Below are 21,788 nucleotides of genomic sequence, written 5' to 3'. Positions count from 1 at the left end.
GAGGCATGAAAGATTATATTACAAAATTTAAAAGATAAAAGCAAAACAAACAACTCTTTCAAGTAACAATAAAACCTGGAAATAAAGCCAATGAAGCAACTTATAAAAGTAGCTTACATACTTGGGGAAAAAAAGAAGCCAGTCAGTGATGCAAAAATTGTGAGAGAATGCGTTGTTGAAATTGTAGGATGCTTAGACCCTGATAACGTTTCAAAGTACAAACAACTGGCTCTTTCAAGGAGAAACATAACTGATCAGCAGCAGGGATTGGCCTTCAATATAACAGAACAACTTCATTCAATACTTCAAAAGGAAAATACATATTATTCAATCACATCGGATGAATCAACTGATACTACTGACTCAGCACATGTTTTATACTTCATTTGGGTCATAACAGAAGATTTTCCTTGCTAAGAAGAGTTACTTGCTTTGGGCACTCTTACAAACAGAGCCCTGGGAATAGATATCTTCAACAAATGTCAAGATAAATGTCATGAAGTTGGACTGAATTTGGTAAATTTAGTGAGTGTATGTACAGATGGTGCACTTTCCAAGACAGGAAGGGTTTATTGCACAGATAAAAAAAAGTATTAACAGATCCAGATGATCTAATTTCTTTTCATTGTATATTGCATCAGCAGAATTATTGTGCTAAAGGTACTATTTTAAGTGACACTTTGCAGCAAGTTATAAGGATTGTTAACTATATTCATGCAAATACAACATGGCATCACCAGTTTCGTAACATGTAAAGTTGAAGATGAGGTATTCAGTGTGGATTTGCCCTATTATTCTAAAGTGCATTGGCTATCGCAGGGACAAGTATTAGCTAAAATTTTACCTCTGTAAGAACAGATAGCTAAATATTATGAAGAACAGAATCATCAATGTGAATTATTGAAAGAAGATTTCTATAGGAATGCAGCATTTCTATGTGATATCATGTCAAATCAAAATAACTTGAATATTTCTTTGCAAGGTTAAAACTAAGTCTATATATGATATATGGCAAAAAAAAAAAATCCAAGCATTTCAGAAAAAAACCTCATTTTTCTCAAAACACTTCTTTTTCAAAAGTAAATTTTGAATGAACATTTTCTCTAGTTAGCAAGGGTCACCGGTGAGCAGGAAGATATATGTGAATAGTTTGAAGAATAGACCTATTAATTGGAGAATACAATGAAAGGTTCACTGACTTTGAGAATCACGATATAACACTCAAATTAGCATTTCAGCCTCACTTAGTTGATACCACCAAGGCACCTATGGAACTACAAATGGAATTGATTGAGCTCTCATTAGATGACATTTTAAAGTCATTTTTTGATACTAACAAAGATCCAATTGAAATATGGAAAAATGCAGTAGAATACCCATGTCTTCAGCAACATGCTCAAAAAATGCTTTCTTGCTTTTCAACCACTTACTGCTTGGAATCTACATTCTCCTACCTAACCCAAATCAAGACGCCCTTAAGGTCACAAATGACTGATACACATCTAGAGCATCAACCTCTGTGCTGCAACCAAATATTCAAATGCTTTCTAACAAAAAGCAGACACAACAGTCATTAAAAGGTTAATTAACTTTAAAATTAACAAATAGTTTCATTTTCTGAAATTATTAAGTACATAATAGTTAGATTTTTATAAAATAATGTACATTTTAAAGTATATCTAATTGAAGTTTCTTAAATGCAGCCTTATTTGATTACAGCTAAATTAATCTGATTTAACCACAGTGAAGCTGGTATAACTGACCTAAAGTACTAATGATTTTGGAAGCTTTATGAACTCAAAAATACGTGGTCATGAGACAATCATGGAAATTTTTGATTCCATCTTCTACAGTGAGAAGAAAAAAAAAAGAGAGAGAGAGAAATAATAAAAAAAAATCATGGAAATTTCTAGACTAGAGAGAAAAACTGTATTTTCCCTTTAAAAGTCTGTTCAGTCTTGTCTGTCCTGACCTCCTTATTATTCTCTTGTTTTTCTTTACGGGTAGCAGAGACAGGAAGAAGAAGAGAGAGCAGAAGGTACAAATACTGAAAATTTGGGGGAACAGAGGGACAGTTATAAACAAATGTTAGCTGTTTGTACCATTTATAAAATCATACTTTGCCAATTATTAATATTTTACCTAAAAGAATCCAATAATGCCCACAATACTCATGTTTACCTAAAATATTTCAGCCACTTTTGGAGACTTAATGTTCTTATTTATTTTTCTTAGTAGACTTGCAATGCCCTTGAATATAGCTTTTTCTTCTGCAGTGAATATATAAAATGCTCATAAATTTAAGGTTAGGTGACTTTAATTTTGCAAATTATACTTGATTATAAAAAGGGAAAATTGCTAATATGAGTGGATATATAAGCTCCTATGTAAGAAATTATTATAAATACTAAGCTTCAAGTGATAAGATCAAGAATATCTCACAATTTAAACATCACATTCATGTGAAACATTCTTTAGAATAACCAATACCCTGGTTCATGTCACCATTATCTCTCACGTGGATTTACTAAAGAAGCCTCCTAACTTGCCTCTTCCAGCCTTCCCCCTTATTATTGATTGAAGGTTTATGACCTCCCCCCAATTCATATACTGAAGCCCTAACCCCCAGCATGATGTTATATGCAGGTGGGGGCTTTGGGAACCCACCCCTCCCCACTAGCAGGTGAAAACACAAGAAGGCCGCTATCTATAAGCAAGGAAGAGGCCCTAGCCAGGAATCAAACTGACTAGCACTTTGATCCTGGATTCCCCAGCTTACAGAACTGTGAGAAATAAATGTCTGTTGTTTAAGCAACCCAATCTATGGTATTTTGTTATAGCAGCCCGAAATACCCCTCTATCAATCCATTCTCCGCATTAAATACAATCTCAATGTATCATTCACCTGTAAAAACTTTGCAATGGTTTCCCACTGTTCTCATGATAAAAATCTTCTTCCTAAACCTAGCTATTAATGCCATGTTTGCTCATCAAGTCCATATCACAGTCAAGGGAATCTTTAAAGAATAACCCTTTGTTGTAAGGATGAACACATCTTTGGAAAATCTACCTGTTTGACTTTTTTTTGTGTTAGGTAACCAATTTTTAAAAGATACTTATGAAACATATATTAAGATCAAGGTTTATTAAGTTTTTATAGAAAATTTAGCTTTGCTAAATTATAATTTATATTGATTACAGGGTATATAAGTATTTGAAATTGTATTAAAGCCAATGAGACACAGTTGAGGGCTTAAGAAACATAAATAAATATTTGTTTGTTAAAAAATTTAAAATGAGCCGGGCGCGGTGGCTCACGCCTGTAATCCTAGCACTCTGGGAGGCTGAGGCGGGCGGATTTCTCGAGGTCAGGAGTTCGAAACCAGCCTGAGCAAGAGCAAGACCCTGTCTCTACTATAAATAGAAAGAAATTAATTGGCCAACTAATATATATAGAAAATTAGCCGGGCATGGTGGCACATGCCTGTAGTCCCAGCTACTTGGGAGGCTGAGGCAGAAGGATTGCTTGAGCCCAGGAGTTTGAGGTTGCTGTGAGCTAGGCTGACACCATGGCACTCACTCTAGCCTGGGCAACAAAGCGAGACTCTGTCTCAAAAAAAAAAAAAAAAAAACTTAAAATGTATTTTTGTCACACTATAACCTAATCATAAAAAAATTCATAATTTTTCAAAATCAGAATACACATGCACTGAGAGACAAAATGAAATATTATCTACCCATAATTATATTCATGATTTAACTAAAAGTTACAGAGCTAACGAGAGGCTCTTCAATTCCATGTGTAGAAGCATGTATAATATATGATTGCTAAAATCTTTAGTCAGTATTGACACAAATTTAATCTACTATATTAAATTATTCAACAATGACTACTTGAGTGTCAGGTGAATGTTGCTTGAAAAAAATGTATTTAAGATAACTTCTATGTACCATTTCTAACGTAAAATGTTACACCTTCAGTAGAAATTTCTAGGAATCACTTTTATTTCTGGTTACAGAAAGGAAAAAGTTGAGGGGGCTATGCAATGACAGCATGGAAATCCTTTTTAGTTTTCAGTTTTTCTACATGAAGTTGAGAAATACGATAGAGACAAAGAATGTTATTTATATGTAGTTATATGAATCTTACCCCCAAATGTAGGCCATCTGCAAAAAACAAATACTATTATTTTTTAAAGCAACATTATTTTCAATGTATACCATAAAGTTGTAATAATAGAGTTACAAAAAATAAAGGGAAGAGTTTTTCACTTAAATTGAATTTCAGGAGAATAAAATGTTGAATCACAAAATCCAACAAACTTTTATCAGCAGACATTGAACTTTTCATCATTTGCTGAAATTTCTTTTATGATACCACTGAGATTAGGAGTGGTATATGGTATTTGGTAGGAGTGGTGTATGGTCAGACTTGAAAAGATATTTAAGAACACTTTTAGGCCCATGTACTTTCTTCATCAGTTTTGACAAATTTTACTCACTTAAATTATTTGAGGATGTCTCTTTTCTTTCTATACAATTATTCTGTTGCTCTCTCATTGGTATTAATCAAACACATTCTTCCACATTTAGCCAATATATTGCTCATCCTATATATAACTTATAGAGCCTTTCTGAAACAGGATCAGAGAGAAATGAAGTGGGATTTGATTCACAGAGCCATTGCTATATTTACTTTAAGCCTGGTCTATTTCTTTTAGGCCCCCAAATGGGCCAATTTGTACAACTGTTACATTTATCAAACATTATGAAAATGGTAGTTCACAAATTAGTTGAATAGAGGACTCAATCTCAATTAAAATAAAGTATAAAAAGACAAAAACTCTGATCCCTAGAAGCACAATAATTGACTCACCTGCGGCTGACTGATTTCTTTTCCACTTCTCCCTCTCCAGCTGATTTAACATTTGCACTTGTGTCCTTTTTTAACTTTTTTGCAATTCTTTCTCTCATCAGGTTCTTCTCATCACCATCAATACATTCATCATGCTCTGCACTTTCATCTTCTCCATCCTATAGAAACTGAAATTGAGTATTTGCCAGGCATTCAATTTCCCCTTTCACTTGTAGAGACCCATTGCATCCAATGGCTCTCCTCATTGCATTCTAGACCAGCTTTGTTTTTTGTTTTGTTTTGTTCTGAATTAGTAAGGGCTTGAAGAATCTGCTCCAGGTGGGAATGCCCTCGGGTCCTGCTCTAAGCAAACTGTGTAAGTATAGGATATTCCAGGAAAGGTTGTTTGCTCAATTTGTGTCCAGTAACTCTGTGCAGCACAGACTGCTCCCCTGTATCACTCGAGAGATTGTGTGTACCTATGTTCCTGTTATTATCCCAGTGGGAAACGTGGCTTCTGGAGGCAGTGGGCCAGCATACTAACCTCAACCAGGGATTAATTCAAGTAGAACAGGTATAGCGGAGAAGCTGATATTTATTTCTATAATCTAAGTCATGGCAATCACTCCTCTTCTGAAAATCCTCCAGTGGAGCCCCACCTCACTCAAGGCCCTTACAATCAAACCTTTCTGACATAATCTGCTACAACTCCAGCCCAACAACACTAGCCAACTTTGGAGTTGTTGTTCTTTCTAGCCTGAAACTCTTATTCCAGATATCTGCATTGCTTCCTCTTCAAATCTTTGCTCAAATGTTATCTTCTCAGTCATGCTTTTTGATCAACCTATTAAAATGGCAAAACCACCCACCTGTCTCTAGTTTTCTCTAGTCCCCTTCCCTCGTTTATTTAACAAAGCATTTATCACCCATTTGATATACTATATGTTTTAGCTATTTATGTGTTTACTGTCTCTCATCCAACTAGAGCAAACACTCCATGAGGGCTAAAATTCTGGCCTATTTTGCTTACTGCTGTATCGTCAACTTCCAGAATTAATAGGGATGAGAGTAAAAGAAAGGGAGAAGGGAGGAAAGGAGAAAAAAGAAATTACCCCAAGTGAATCTTTAATATGGTGAATCAGAGGGAGGAAGGATTCTTAACTTGAGGCTTGTAGACCCCCACAGCAACGGTCCTCAAAGTCTGGTCCTCAGACTATATTACAGGGTTATTATGTTAAAAATGTAAAATCCTAGCCCTCATTGCAAACTCATTGAACCAAAACCCCTGGGGATAGGAATTGTGAATGTTTTAGCAAGATGTTTAAGTAATTCTTAAGCACTAAAAGTCGATAACCAGGGACCTAGCCTTCCATGCTTGGGACTCAGGAGATCTAAAAAAAAAAAAAATCCCCTGCAAATCCATACAATTTTGGTTGTGTATGCAGTACATTTTCCCTGGAAAGAATCCATACTTTTAATTATTTCAAAGGCTCTGGGACACAAAACTGGTTAAAGACCATACACTATCCTAAGAAGGCCTCATCCTACCCATGATAGTAAGAGCAAACGTATAGTCTTACATTCTATCCTATACCTTGATTATATTTTCTAGACCCATATTATTGTTACACAGATGGCTCCAAGTAATCTCAATCTCCAAATGTACAAAATTAACCTCATTATTTTTCATCTTTCTCCCTACCTCAAGGCTACAATTTCTTTTGTACCCATCTAACAAGTTGCCCAGACAAAAATCTATGGTTGTCCTAGTCACTTTCTAGACCTCTTTCAAGTTGGCCTCTTTCCCATCTTCCAGCTCTGGTCTTACATAAAGCTCTCCTCCTATATAGCTTCCAGGTAGCTCTCCTTGACTCCAGTTTGTTTCCTCTACTTTGTCCTCTGTAACTGCGGTCCCCAACCCCTGGGCCACAGACAAGTACCAGTGCCTGTTATGAACAGGGCTGCACAGCAGGAGGTGAGCGAGTGAAGCTTCATCTATATTTACAGTTGCTCCCATTGCTTGCATCACTGCCTGAGCTCCACGTCCTGTCAGATCAGCAGCGGCATTAGATTCTCACAGGAGCACAAACCCTACTGTAAACTGCACATGTGGGGGATAGGTTGTACATTCCTTATGAGAACCTAATGTCTGATGCTCTGAGGTGGAGCTGAGGTGGTGATCATAGCCCTGGGAAGTGGCTGCAAATACAGATTATCATTAGCAAAGAGATTTGACTGTACAGAGACCTTAATAAATCAATTGCTTGTAGACTCATATCAAAACCCTGTCAGTGAGTGGCAAGTGACAAGCTGTGTGTGGTGGCAGGTTTTATAGTGGCAAGTTAAGTTGATATACTTCAATTGTACAGCTGCATCTGGAGGCAGGCTTTAAGTCAGAATCTGACACTTATTTTAGTCTGTGGATGGCCTGCCATTATTTTTTTTACCACTTCTTTCTGCACCACTTTCCCGCACTGCACACTTGTCTCAGTCACAGTTTGGGGAAGACCACAAGCTAATCCTAGCAAAAATGAGTAAAAAACAAATGTCGCTGGAGAGATTCTTTGAAAAGGGGGAAAGACCCAATGATGAGGCAGCAGAAGACTCCAAGACTGCCAACAAAATGAATGCTGTATTAAAAAAAAAATACCAAGAGTCCTTAAATTATAGGTTCATTGTGATAGGTGATTCACATTCTCCAAGTCCATTTTGTATAAAATGTGGCAACTGGCTATCCAGCAAAGCCATGAAACCTTTGAAACTGCTTCACTACATGGAGACCAAGCACAGACTTTGGAGCTTTTCAAAAGAAAAAAATGTGAACATGAAGAACAGAAGCAATTAGGCCACCACTTCATCAAATGTGTCTGCACTGAAAGCATCATTCTTAGTGGCTAACCACATTACTAAAGCTAAGAAACCTTTTACCACTGGAGAAGAGTTGATCCTGCCTTCTGCTAAGGACATTTGCCATGAACTTTTAGGAGAGGCTGCCGTTCAAAAGGTGACACATGTTCCTCTTTCAGCTAGCACCATAGACGAATTAATGAAATAGCAGAGGATATTGAGGCACAATTGTTAGAGAGGATTAATGAGTCACCGTGGTACACAATCCAGGTTCACAAGTCTACCAATGTTGCAATGCTTGTTTTGTGCGATATATTTTTCAGGAGGATGTGCACGGAGATATATTATGTGCACTTTTGTTGCCAACCAATACATAGCTGCAGAACTATTCAAGTCTATGAATGACTACATATCAGGGAAACTACATTGGTCATTTTATATTGGCATATGCATGAACGAAGTGGCTGCCATGACTGGATGGCTTTCTGGTTTCTCTACTCAGGTCAAGGAGGTCACTTCTGAATGTGAGTCTATGCACTGTGTCATCCATAGAGAAATACTGGCTAGCTGAAAAATGTCACCTGAACTAAATAATATTCTATAGCACGTGATTAAAATTATCAATCACATTAAAGTATTATATATGCCCTTAACTCACATCTGTCTATGCAGCTCTGTGAGTAGATGGACGCAGGGCACACACATCTTCTCTTATACACAGAAGTGAGAAGGGTTTCTAAAGGTAGATCACTGGCCAGAGTTTCTGAGTTATGAGAGCCGCTCCAGAGATTTCTTTCAGAAAAACAGTCATTACTGGCAGTACATTTCAGTGACACAGAATGGGTTGCAAAACTTGCTTACTTGTGTGACATACTCAACATGTTCAATGAATTCAATCTGTCACTTCAGTAGAACCACAACTGTGTTCAAGTTGGCAGACAGAGTGGCTGCATTCAAAGCCACACTGGAATTATGGGAGTGATGAGTGAACACTGGGATTTTTGACGTGTTTCAAACATTAGCAGAGATTTTGAAAGAGACTGACCCAGTGCCTTCTTTCTCCCAGCTGGTGCATGATCACCTATCTCAGCTTTCAAAAGAGTCTGAGCATTACTTCCCAACTACAAAGATGTCTGAACTGGGAAGGAATGGATCTGTGACTCATTTGTTACTAAGCCCAGTGAACCGACTTTGTCTGTGCTAAAAGAGGATTAAGTGCTTGAAATCGCAAATGATGGTGGCCTTAAAAGTATGTTTGAGACAACTTCAAATCTCCATACATTCTGGATTAAAGCCAAAGTGGAACATCCTAAGATTGACACAAAAGCCCTGAAAAGCTTGCTTCCATTTCCAACATCCCATCTTTGTGAAGCAGGGTTTTCTGCAGTGACAGCAACCAAAATGAGATTAGGGAGTAGACTAGACATAAACAACACACTTTAGGTGTCACTGTCACCCACCACCCCCACATGGGACCATCTAGTTGCAGGAAAACAAGCTCAGGGCTCCCACTGATTCTGCATTATGGTGAGTTATATAATTATTTCATTATATATTACAATGTAATAATAATAGAAATAAAGTGCACAATAAATGTAATGTGTTTGAATCATCCCAAATCTATCCCCTCCTTACCCTCCTCCATCCCCAATCTGTGTCTTCCATGAAACCAGTCCCTGGTGCCAAAAAGGTTGGGGACCGCTGTTCTATAATATTGCCAATAGTGATCTTCCTAAAATGCAAAGTTGACCATAGCGACCTTCTTTTTAACAAATACCTTTCAACTCTTCCTTATTCTTTCGGGATGAAATTCAAACTCATCACATAGCCTGTGAAGCCCTGTAGTATTTACTGCCCCCCACCCAAACTCTCCAACCTCATTCCACTCTGCCTCCTGTCATTGCACTGTGTTCACCCTGGCCTGCTGTCGGTCAGCTCCTGGAATACACCAAACTCTCTTCTGCTCCAGAGTCTTTTGTACATGTAGTTTTCTTTACCTTCAATACTTTCCCTCCCTGTTCTTCAAAGACAGCCTCCTTCAAACTTTAAATCTCAGCTTGTATTTCCTAAATAAGTTATATTCTTCTTAGTTCCCTGCTTTAGCATACGCTGTTCTCTGAGCCAGAGGAACCCTACCATCACCACTTTATTTTTGACCTAGTTAACTCCTAATCCTCCTATAAGACATAACACAGCATCAACTCTTACAGGAAGGTTGTCCTAATAATGTCAGATATTCATCTTCTCTCTACTTATACACAGAACCCTCTCTTTTGACTGTGGTAATAGATAAATCTGTATTCATGCATGGAAAGTTATATACTTCCTACTGAATTATACAATGCACAGATCAATGGGTTTTTACATAAAGTGGCATATGTATAATTTGAAAAACTTTATTTCTTACATATTAAAAGAAAATCTTCCTTCTCTTAGCTTTATTAACCAGTACAATTTATCATATAGTCTTGAATGAGAATCTTCTGAAATGTATGTGTAAAAAAGGAATACTACTATAAATGACTGATCCAACCATTCCCCATATATCATGGAAGATGTTCCTTCATCAACATTTAAACTTTTAACATACTAAATTATAACATCTGAATTTTGAGTATTTATGTAATGCTATAGGAGAGAAAAGGCAGGCTAGAAATTCATATATAAAATTCCAATTTTGTAGTGAAATACACACTTGGAAAGAAATATTCCAATATCAAAATAAATGATTTTTACTTTTCAAATTTTTCCAGAATTTGACATATATATAAGTAATAAATATGACTTTAAGAAAAAATAATTTAATTTCGTAAAGATTTTGAACTTTCTATAAATTGTTCAAATTATATTTATACTAAAATTAATACTCACATCTAAATCTGCTGCATCATCTTTTTCACTACAAAAAATAAAAAGTAAAATGTAAATTTTAGCTTCAAAGTGAAATTAATAAAATTATTTAATAATTCAAAAATTTAGAACAGTTTGCTGGGATTAACCTTCCAAAATTTTGATTCAACATTGGAATTATATTTAACACCAAGACATCTTCCCTTCTCAAAGAGAAGCAACAAAGATAGTAAGACAACTTTTTGTTAACCCCTCAAAGTAGATGAGAATTTACAATCAGTGAATTGCCCCAAAAAGTAGTGATTTCCTCACAAAAACCTTCAACTCTGATTTGTTTACCCATGATAGCAACTGAGACAAAAATGCTTCAAGGAAGAAGTTAGTAAGGCTACTTTTAATTAAACTGTTAAAGTAAACAGTTTCTAGTATTCAAACTATCCTAAGAGGTAAAAGTTTAACAATTAATTTTAAATTTAATTAGTTCAACAGAGGTAGATTGCAAGAAGAGTGAAAGTGGTAAGAATGCTTCTATAATGCTAGAAATTCTCTACTTCCATTATCAAAATGCTTTATTTTTTTGGCTGGGTTTAACTTTTTTGACTTACGAGTACTGACTGTTTACTCACAAAGGAAGCAAGAAAATTATCTGAGCCAGCAAATAAGAACTTAGGATCACACTAACACCAGACTAACCTTTCAACAGCTGGAACAGAACTGAGATGTGGATCATCCTTAAGCAAGTCATGACTACTTTTGCTTTTTCCCTTCATGCTCTGGAAAGGAATATACAATGTAATCAGGAGTAAGGAAATAAACAGTCTTCCAAAAGGATAAATTAACAAATTTATAGAAAATCTAGTACTGACATAATGTGGTTAGCAAAAAATGTGTTTCTGAAAAATGGAGAACTAAAGCTTTATAAAGAATCATCCTACTTTTTAGTTCCATTGACTAAAGAATCATCCTACTTTTTAGTTCCATTGACTAAAAATAGTATTTTAGAAACACCTTTTTGAAAAAAAGTGATACACCATTAAAAATATGTCTATTGATTACAAACTTGAAGCTCTAAGTCCTCATTATGTTTCACATACAACTAAACTAGTTAATTTTTTGACCCATAAATTATAACTTAGAAGCTAGATCAAAGAGTAATTTGAAGTAAAATGCATACTAATTATTCTTTAGGTATACCACCTATATGGCACAGAATCACTTTTTTAAATGTACACAAGCAGCCAGATGAGTATATCTCTGAGATACTATTTAAAAATAAAAAACCGATATGTAGGAGAGCTGCTAAAGCATGACACTATTCATCAATGACCAAATATTTATTAAATGCTTTAGTTTCAAAGTTCATGTTATCAATAAATATACATTTTAGTAGGAAAACAAGACATAGGAAGATATAAAATAACAGCTACTGCCACTATTATTGTAATTTATTAAGTATATAGTTTGTGTCAAGCATTGTGCTACAAACAGTATTTCTACCCTTCATTCGTCTTCTCACCAAATAAAAGTATATGAGGTGGGCATTATTAGCCTCATTTTACAAATGGTTAGAAAGATTAAGTAATTTAGTCAGTGGCAGAGGATCTAGGATTTAAATCCAGGTCTGTTTGACAATAGTAACTACTTACCAAAAATCCAAATGTATCCATTGGACTTTTTCCTACATGGCCCTATGTACCCAGAACACTGACCTGCTTTCAGAGCTGTAATCCCTTACAATTGTTAGTTTAATTGTTAATATTTTTAAATGAGTTATTGTATTGTACTCTTGAAAATCACTAAGAGATTTTAAGTTTTCTCATCACAAAAAATGATATGTGAGGTAATATATATGTTAATTAGCCATTCCACAGTGTATATGTATCTTAAAACATCAAGTACATGATAAATATGTATAATCCTTATTTGTCAATTTAAAAAAATGAACAAATTAATTTTTAAAAGAACATTGTTTGTCTCCCAAAACTTAGTTCAAACAGCTTGAAGGAAAAAGAACAAACTTGTTTTATACTAATTTAAAATAAGACGATGATGGGAGGAAACTATCTGAATAATCATTACTATTTCAAATTTTAATTTACTTTTAAAATTAATTTAATGTAGAAATATATAATAAAAACCATATTTTTAGGCCTCCCTTCCCACTATGATAGACTCTGCATTCCTGCAAGGAGAGAAAGCAAATTAGGGAAGAACTGAAGAAATTAAGAGACAATCCTAAAGAGGGTAAAAATGAACTCAGACATTTCTCTTTAATGCCTGTTCTTTTTGAATGATATATTTTAAGGTTCTTATTCATACCATTAGGTAACAATGACTTTAAAAGAAGAACAAACACCAAATATATTTTAAAATTTGCATAAAAGAAGCTGGCTAGTTAAAGGGTTTAGCTGATGACCAAAATATATATACTAAATATACTAAATATATTTAGTGAATTCAGTGTAAGGAAATCCACAGAAAATTCAAAACTGTTTGCAAATGAATCTAAGAATGAACATCAAAAGGGATGTAGAAAAACTATATTATTATCTAGTATTTTGTACCCAAGAACAAAGAGGCAGCAAAACTGTACAGGTAGGAAAGAAAGTGAGAGTGAGAGAGAATGACAAAGAGAAAGAAAGAGAGAAAGAGGAGAGGAAAGAGAGAGAGAAAGAGAAAAAGAAAAGAGACAAAAGAAAGAGGCATAGTGGTATGGAGGAACACTGGTCAAGAAGCTGGACAGTTTGGGGCTCAATCTCTAACTCCTGTGTGGATAGTTAACTTTATGAGTCAGCTTGGCTAGGCTATGATACCCAGCTGCTTAGTCAAACACGAGTCTAGATCAGGCGTCCTCAAAATACGGCCCACAGGCCACATGCGGGTGTTTTTGCCCGTTTGTTTTTTTACTTCACAAAATAAGATATGTGCAGTGTGCATAGGAATTTGTTCATGGTTTTTTTTAAACTATAGTCCAGCCCTCCAATGGTCTGAGGGACAATGAACTGGCCCCCTGTTTAAAAAGTTTGAGGACCCCCCAGCTAGATGTTGCTATGGAAGCATTTTTTAGATGTGATTAGTATTTAAATCAGTAGGCTTTGATAATCCAGATTACTCTCTATAATGTGGATAGGCCTCATCTAATCTTTTGAAGGCCTTAAGAGCAAAACCTTGGGTTTCCAGAAGTAATTCTGCCTCAAGACTGCCACAAAGAAACCCTGTCTGAGTTTCCAGCCTGTAGGTTACAGACTGTTCAACTATTCCCTGATTCTCCAGCCTTCTGGCCTACTCTACATACTTTGGACTTGCCAGCTCCAATAACTGCACGAGCCAGTTCCTATAAATAAAGAGAGAGAGGGACTGGTATAAATAAATGTGTTTCTCTCTTTCTCTCTCTCATATACTCTCATATCCTATTGGCCTATTGGTTCTGTTTCTCAGGAGAACCCTGAATAATATTTTCTGAGACCTTCAGCACAGAACCAGAAAAACTTAATGGTTAAAAAATGGATTTTAGAGGCTACTTAATAATCTATTCTCCCACCCAATGCAGGAATCTCCTTGACCTGACTGGTCAACCATGTCTCAACACCTAAAAGAAGAGCATATTTATTCTCTCACTCGCTCTCTCTCTCTCTCTCTCTCTCTCTCTCTCTCTCTCTCTCTGTCTCACACACACACACACACACACACACTCGTACAAACACAAAAAACCCATTTCTTCTTACATGGCTTCCGTTACTAGAAAATTCTCTGACTAGAGAAAAAAATATCTATGTGTAATTTCCAATCACCCAGCCAACATGAGTTCTATCTTCTAGAACTACTAATGAACTACAAACAAGTCCTGTTTTTAGGCATACTCCATACAGTTCAGACATAGACAGGTAAGCAGAATAATGGCTCCCTGAGGTGTCCATGTCCTAATATCCAGAACCTGTGAATATGTTACCTTACATGGCAAAAGAGAACATTCATATAAATTAAGGATTTTGAGATGGGGGATTATTCTAACTATCAAGATGGTTCCAATGCAATCACAAGAGTACTTACAAGTGAAACAGGAAGGCAAGAGGGTCAGCTTCAGAGTGATGCCGTGAGAGAAGAGTTTACCAGTCATTGTTGGCTTTGGAGGAAGGAGACATGCCAAGGAATACACAGTCTCTACAAGTTGAAAAAGGCAGGGGAAGGGATTCTCCTCAGAGCCTCCAGAAAAAAGGTAGCCCTGCCAACACCATAATACTTAGCCCAATGAAGCCTATTTTCAGACTTCTGACCTCCAGTACTGCAAGACACTAAACTTGTTTTGCTTTAAGCCACTACATTTATGGCAATTTGTTACAACAGCAATATAAAACTAATAAAATATGTTAATATTTTTTAAAAATTTGCTAAATATAAACAACTAGAAAGATAAGTAAATTAAAGTCAAATATAATTTGATAGCGCAGAAACATTTTATAAATTAGACTTTTTAACACTTCTGACAAGCTCTGTACCAATGACTGAGGAGCATTCTCCATGCCACGTCCACCCAACTTTTGGGGAAAGCTTAACTTCATAAGATAAACTAGAACAGGACAAAACATTCTTACTTTATTCTCAAAAGTGGTAAATTTGTCTGCCAATATAACTTTTTCTGGGTAAGAAAAAAGCCCTTCTATAATTTTGGATTTGAGATAAAATGTTAACAAGTCTTATGGTGAGAGAACTACTATATGTATCACTGTGAATGTGGAACTACACTAAACCGGTGACTGTATTAAAATCTAGCTATTGATATACTTTTATAACAGATCTGCCATTTAACTTGACTCATGAAAACTACTTGTCTGATTGTAAGCTTTTACTTTAAAAATGTTTTCTGACATTTGTATAAGTTATACATAAGGATTCATGAGTGAATTTTAAACCAAGACAAACATTTGAATAAATATTGTTTAAGAAAGCAACATGAAGGGAGAGCTATTCCAGATAAAAGCTTTTCTCAAACATTTGAAGCCTGGGATTATACTTTCACTTAGTTTTACTTCTCCAAAGTATATCCAGTTCCTCAGGTATTCTCTATGTGAGAGAGTTTTTGGCATCATACCCATCCTCCTCACCACCCTCCCTTCCTTTAGATGCATCTAGTTTGTCAATATCTTTTAAAAATGTGTTCAGAACTGAAGAAATTGCTGCAAATGTGATCCAAACAATGCAGAGAGTGTTAAATTCCTTATTCCAGAGATCTTGCTCTTAATTCAACTAGGGCTCACAGACTATTATGTCATATCTATTCAGCTAATTTTACTGCACTAAAGTACAGAATTTACATGTACTCCTATTACATTTCAACTTACTCATTCAAATAATCAGGCACAGGTTGACAACAAAGCACCCTTTGGGCAGAAGTATTCAATTAGCTATAAATCTATCTGACTGTACTATCTCCGAGATCACATTTCTTCATGTTGTCCACAGAATATCATGAGACAGTCTGACAATGTGCTTTTCTGAACTCAAGATATGATTATTATGGCACCCCTTATCATGCAATCCTATCAAAAAGGAAATGAAGTCAGTCTGGGAAGTCACTTAACCAGAGTCTCAGTTTCCTCATCTATAAAGAAAGGAAGTTGGACTGGATCTCTTTGAGCTATAAAATTCTATGATTCTAAAGAGATTTTATCAGGTAGTAGAAAGATACTGAAATAAATAATGAAGGAAAGCTAACCCTTGTGGGAGAGGCACCTTGTCATGAATAAATGAGTGGGGTGAAGGACTGTCTGTAATCCCACACTGATAATCCATAAACCAGAGGGGACTCCATCTTGTTTTTCCTTTCACATAGAGTAAAGCCTCGATTCAGACTTTACCAATTATTAACTTGTGATCAGTCAGACAGGTTCTGGAATAAAGCTTAACACTGTAGAGTCATTGAAAAAAGAAACTTGATAAGCAAATGAATAATGAATCAATTATTTTTAAGCCCTTTAGAAATATTTAATTTCATCAACCACTGAAACTGCAAATTCTTCTTAGTCATTATAAAGGACACTTATTTGGCTTTGGCTATAGTTATTTCATACATTTTAACATAGTAAGGCTAAATTTTAAAGAAACATATTCTATTAGCCATACTTTTTCAATATTCAGGTTAGCATTTTGTTTTTCTTACCAAGGTATTTTGGGGTATTCATTGTGTAAAAAAACCTGTATATAAGCAAAATAAACAAAACACACTTCTGTTTGGATTCTCTCCAGAATTTATCTCATGAAGTCTAAAGCAATTTCCTTTCTTCTAAGCCAGTAAATTCCAACAATTTTGTTGTTGTTGTTCTATTTTCTCAAACTAAACCTGCCCACTAATCCAATACATAAAGCAGACAAGAGCTACCTTCTGTAGGCCAGAGATTTTACAGTGTGCCAAGACCCATGCACATGTGGAGAATGAGTTGTTGGTGGGTCGTAATGTAGTGGTGTACACCCAGGCTGTTCACGTTACTATCCAGGTGTGCTCAGAAAGGGCATTAGGCCAGTTGTGCCAAACTTATGGCTCCCTAGTCAAGAAAAGAGAGCTGCTGGTGAAGTTTCTTATCAGCCCTCTAAATTGCTTAGGCATGAGAGCATGAGCTTCTACATAATAATTATGATAATATTATAAGTTATTTATAAGTTATTTGATATTCTTTAGTTCTCTGAGATTAAAAAATACCAATTATAACATATTATATTTTGTTCTACTTTAACACATTTGACTTTCAAAGAGATAGTTCCAAGATCACAATTGGAAATTGCATAATATATCAATTTTCAAAAATTGTGTAATATATCAAAATTGCATAATATATCAAAATAAGGACTATCCATATCCTTATCTCACAAAACTGAGTGGTACATATTATTTCCATATTACAAAAAGGAAAACTGAGGCTCAGAGAGACTAAGTTATCCAAGGTCACAGAGTGCCAGTGGAAAGCAAAGTTTCAATATGAGTTTGTAGGATCCCAAATCCATGCTATTTCTACTCCTACACACTGCCGCTCAAAGATGACAGAGCCTCTATCTTTGAGCTATAAAATTCTATGATTCTAAAGAGATTTTATCAGGTAGTAGAAAGATACTGAAATAAATAATGAAGGAAAGCTAACCCTTGTGGGAGAGGCACCTTGTCATGAATAAATGAGTGGGGTGAAGCCCAGGACTCAATACAATTAATAAGTCAAAAGGTAAAGGTTATAATGTTGGTATAGTATACAATGAGAACATAGTCATATGCTTCTTTGGTAATAAAGCAAAAAAGATGTGTTTAAAGGAAAATATAAAGTATTACAAGAAAGGCAGAGGTTAGCTAAGAAAAAGATTAAGAAAAACTAGAAAAGACATCTAGAAAAGATGATATTTTAGGTGTTGAAAATACCATCCGGAAGTAGGACAGGACATTCAGATAAGGAAAAGAACATGAATAAATGCACACAAATAGGAAAAAGACAAGTATATATATTCAGATCTATTAAAGCAGTGTTTACTACATCTCCCTAGTATTAATTCCAAGGGAATTCATTAAACATACAGCTTCCCAGGCAACTCCCTTGGAAATTCTATTCATTTGGTCTGAGATAGGGCCTAGGAATCTTAATTTTTAAAAGTATCACAAATGATTTTTGTTAGCAGCAAAGTTTACTAAGTAGCAGGCTAAAGGGTAGAGTTGGTGAAGGAGAATCATGAAAGTAGAGGCTAGAAATAATAGGCCAGGAATTTGGCCTTATTAACATAATCAACAGACAGCAGGGAGGGAGGGAAGGAAGGAAGGAAGGGAGGGAGGGAAGGAAGGAAGGAAGGAAGGAAGGAAGGAAGGAAGGAAGGAAGGAAGGGAGGGAGGGAGGGAGGGAGGGAGGGAGGGAGGGAGGGAGGGAGGGAGGGAGGGAGGGAGGGAGGGAGGGGAGGGGAGGGGAGGGGAGGGGAGGGGAGGGGAGGGGAGGGGAGGGGAGGGGAGGGGAGGGGAGGGGAGGGGAGGGGAGGGGAGATGGGAGACCAGTCTGTACACTACTATACAATAAAGGCCTGAACAAGGGTAGGCCTTGAAGAGACGATAAAGGCCTGAACAAGGGTAGTAGCAAAATAAATTAAAAGAAAAAAATGGACTTGAGATATATCTTGGATGAAAAACTGCTAAGACAAGGCAGAGAAAAAAAATAAGAAAAAAAGTCAGAACTGAATCTAATGAGTTTTTCTTTGGAACATATTGACAACAAGGCATAGAACAGGGATAAATTTGGGAAGAAAAGATGATGAGTTAAGCCTTGGCCAGGGCTTGAGTAACTAGTGAGATGTTCAAATAAAGAGGTGTCCAGTAGGCAGCTGGAGAAAAAAAGAATAAGCCAGCCTAGAGATATAGATGTGAAAGTCAGATACAAGCACTTGATGGTAATTTCATCACAAAGCACATCATCAAAAAGTCAGATGAGAAAAATAAGATGACATAATACTAGGATAATAATACTCATTTCATAATGGACTGTGTGGGGGTTGTAATTTTCTTGGCAGAGAAGAAAGATTTTACCTAGTCTTTCCAAATTGTTTAAAGTGTTCCTTAGGTTTAAGAGAGAAAATAAAGAACAAGCCAGTACTATCTGTGGTGATATCCTTGTACATTTTAATCTTAAAGCAAACACAAATTGCTTTTGGAGTATAAATTCACAATATTCAGTAAAATTTACACATCTCATTTTTTCTACTTGTACAACAGAAAGCAGAAGGAAAAGAAGCTTTGAACATTTAACACATGTTGTTAGAAATAGAAAAAATTCAAACTAATTTCCTAGTGAAGCCAATTTCAAAGTAATTATGAACAAAACTTACTTTAGACCAGAAATTTAATTTCAACAAAAAGATTAATGGAAAAACTTTCTCCTGCTTTTGCTCTCGAAGGCTGCTTGACCTACCATCCAGGACCCTATGGGAGTTAGAGAAGGGCAGTGTGCCAACTGTACTGAGGACAGCTGCCTTCTATGCCAGAATGCTAGGCTATCAGCGAAATACCTCACCAGCCTTTTAGACGGCTTGGACTTAAAGGAGACAGCTTCTGCAGCATTCACAATCATAATAGAGACTTAAATAGCTATAAAATCCTAAGTTCAAAATTCTGATTCCACCACCTCCTAATTACATGATCTTGGATAAGCAATTTAACCCTCTCCAAGTATTGATTTATCTACAAAATAGAAATAATGTCTATATCACATGGTTGTTATAGGGATAACTGAATATTTAGCACAGTTAGCAGATGAGAAAATAAATCATAAGGCAGCATGATAAGCGCTTTCATGGCCATAGATAGATTATGATGGAAAGAATTACCTAGCTCAGCCTAGGTGGGAGTTTGGTGCAGAAGGGAGGTTACACTAGAACTAAATCTTAGAAGAAAAACAAAAAGTAGCCAAATAAAGGAGAGAGCACACTCCAGGCAAATGTAAAAATGGTAGTGGAGGAACTGTGGGAAGGCATGGGTATGCAAAAAAATTTGACATCTTTAGCAAAGATCAACAAAAGGTAACCGTAGAAATTTCCAAATCTAACATTCACAAATATACCCACAGAATCATGACATATGGTAAATCTTTCATTCTGATGAGGCACAAACTTGAATCACGAGCAATGCACTGACATCTAAAGATGACGACTCCTGAGATATTGAGGTAACAGTGATTGGTGATGTTGATAAGGAACAGGGAAAGGAGAAGTTTACATAAAAATAAATTTAGTTTTCACATCTAAAGTAGAGACTTTCCTAAGCCAACTCAGAATGAGGGATAAGAGCCAGGAGAAAATATTCAACCTTATCCCCTAGAGCAGGGGTCCTCAAACTTTTTAAACAGGGGGCCAGTTCACTGTCCCTCAGACTGTTAGAGGGCCAGACTATAGTTTAAAAAAAACTATGAACAAATTCCTATGCACACTGCACATATCTTATTTTGAAGTAAGAAAATAAACGGGCAAAAACACCCGCATGTGGCCTGTGGGCCGTAGTTTGAGGAGGACGCCTGCCCTAGAGTTTAGAATGTTGGTGTTCAGGTAGGTGATAATTGAATCCATGGTATCAAATAGATCATTCAAGGATATTGTAAAAGGCAAGAAAAAATTATGATCAAATTATTTCTTATACTTGCCAGTTTTAATTCAGTTTCAGTGCAAGGGGTACAAATACAGTGCTTACTATGTGTCCAAACTGCTTACCAAAACCATGCTCGCTAATAAGGGAAGCACATGGATAAAGTAAAGAGTAATAATAATGTGCTTTTAAGTCAACATTATTGTTAGTGTAGGTAAGAAATAGATGACTATGTTAAGCAAGTAAGACAGTGCAAGGTTAGAGTTTTAATCACTATGACAAAGACTTTGAACCTAATCCTTTAGGTCTCAGCATTCATGAATTTTCAAGAAAGTAAGGCATATTAGAACTTGGAGAGTAAAACAATTGAAGATGATTTTCTTGGAGTATACATACCAGAAACACTGCTCTAAACACTGGCAAGACATTGTAAGCATTTCAGCAGTGAGGATTATGATGCAAATGATACTAAAGATAACCATACCCAAAAGCCTGGGAAGGATTGGTGGAATAAAAGGCCAGAAGGCAATGTATAATTAAAAAACACTGGCTTTATAGTTAGAAAGACCTGGGTTCAATTCCTAGCTCTAGCTACTTACTGCTTATGTGGCTTTGGGCAAATTATAACCTATCTATATCTGAATTCATTCATGAGTAAAATGAGGATAATAACACCTGTTTCAAAGGGCTGTGATTAAAATTAATGAAATGACCAAAATATATACAAATAATATTAAAATGAATGTAAGAGTTTTGGTCTGTGACTGCTTGTAGTAATAATGATAATAACCATTATCATCTATCAAACCAACTGAACAAATAGAAATTAAAATCTGAATCATAAAGTTGAACTATTTGAAAAACTTCAAGTTCAGTTCTAGTGATAAAAAATGACAAGATTAAGAATAAATAAATACTACATTTTTTTTTCATTTTGTAGGCTGGGGATAAATGAATAGAGTAATATTTTCTATCCAATCATTTCCCGTAGCCAGTTTCAATGTTCCAAAGTTTAATTACCAGAGCAGGGAAGCTACCCTGAGCTGAACTCAACACTTTGGAAAAACACTACAATTTTAAGAGAAAATCATCTCAGAAGTTACAAATATTACCAACTACAAATCATTTTACAAATCAATTCAATGA

General features: G+C 35.8%; 1 protein-coding gene and 1 non-coding gene across 3 annotated transcripts in view; both read right to left on the bottom strand.

The window, feature by feature from the left end:
- Positions 1-21,788, bottom strand: part of CWC27 (CWC27 spliceosome associated cyclophilin) — a 224,328-nt gene that overhangs the window by 181,888 nt on the left and 20,652 nt on the right. For both annotated transcript variants that reach the window (XR_012921686.1, XM_012784066.3), the window contains exons 8-10: positions 11,246-11,325; positions 10,574-10,601; positions 4,877-5,034 (exon numbers count right to left, since the gene is read on the bottom strand). Coding sequence is in view for 1 of the 2 variants with exons in the window: in XM_012784066.3 (XP_012639520.1) it covers positions 4,877-5,034; positions 10,574-10,601; positions 11,246-11,325 (266 nt within the window). In the remaining variant the exon portion in view is untranslated. The remainder of the gene's footprint in view (positions 1-4,876; positions 5,035-10,573; positions 10,602-11,245; positions 11,326-21,788) is intronic.
- Positions 21,575-21,705, bottom strand: LOC142874209 (small nucleolar RNA SNORA36 family). The gene has a single exon (XR_012922022.1). It is a non-coding gene; the product is annotated as a small nucleolar RNA SNORA36 family (small nucleolar RNA).

The sequence above is a fragment of the Microcebus murinus genome, chromosome 11 (assembly GCF_040939455.1).
Source record: "Microcebus murinus isolate Inina chromosome 11, M.murinus_Inina_mat1.0, whole genome shotgun sequence".
NCBI classification, from domain to species: Eukaryota; Metazoa; Chordata; class Mammalia; order Primates; family Cheirogaleidae; genus Microcebus; species Microcebus murinus.
Note: the sequence above shows the minus strand (reverse complement) of the source record. Positions and strands in the feature narration are given on the sequence as shown.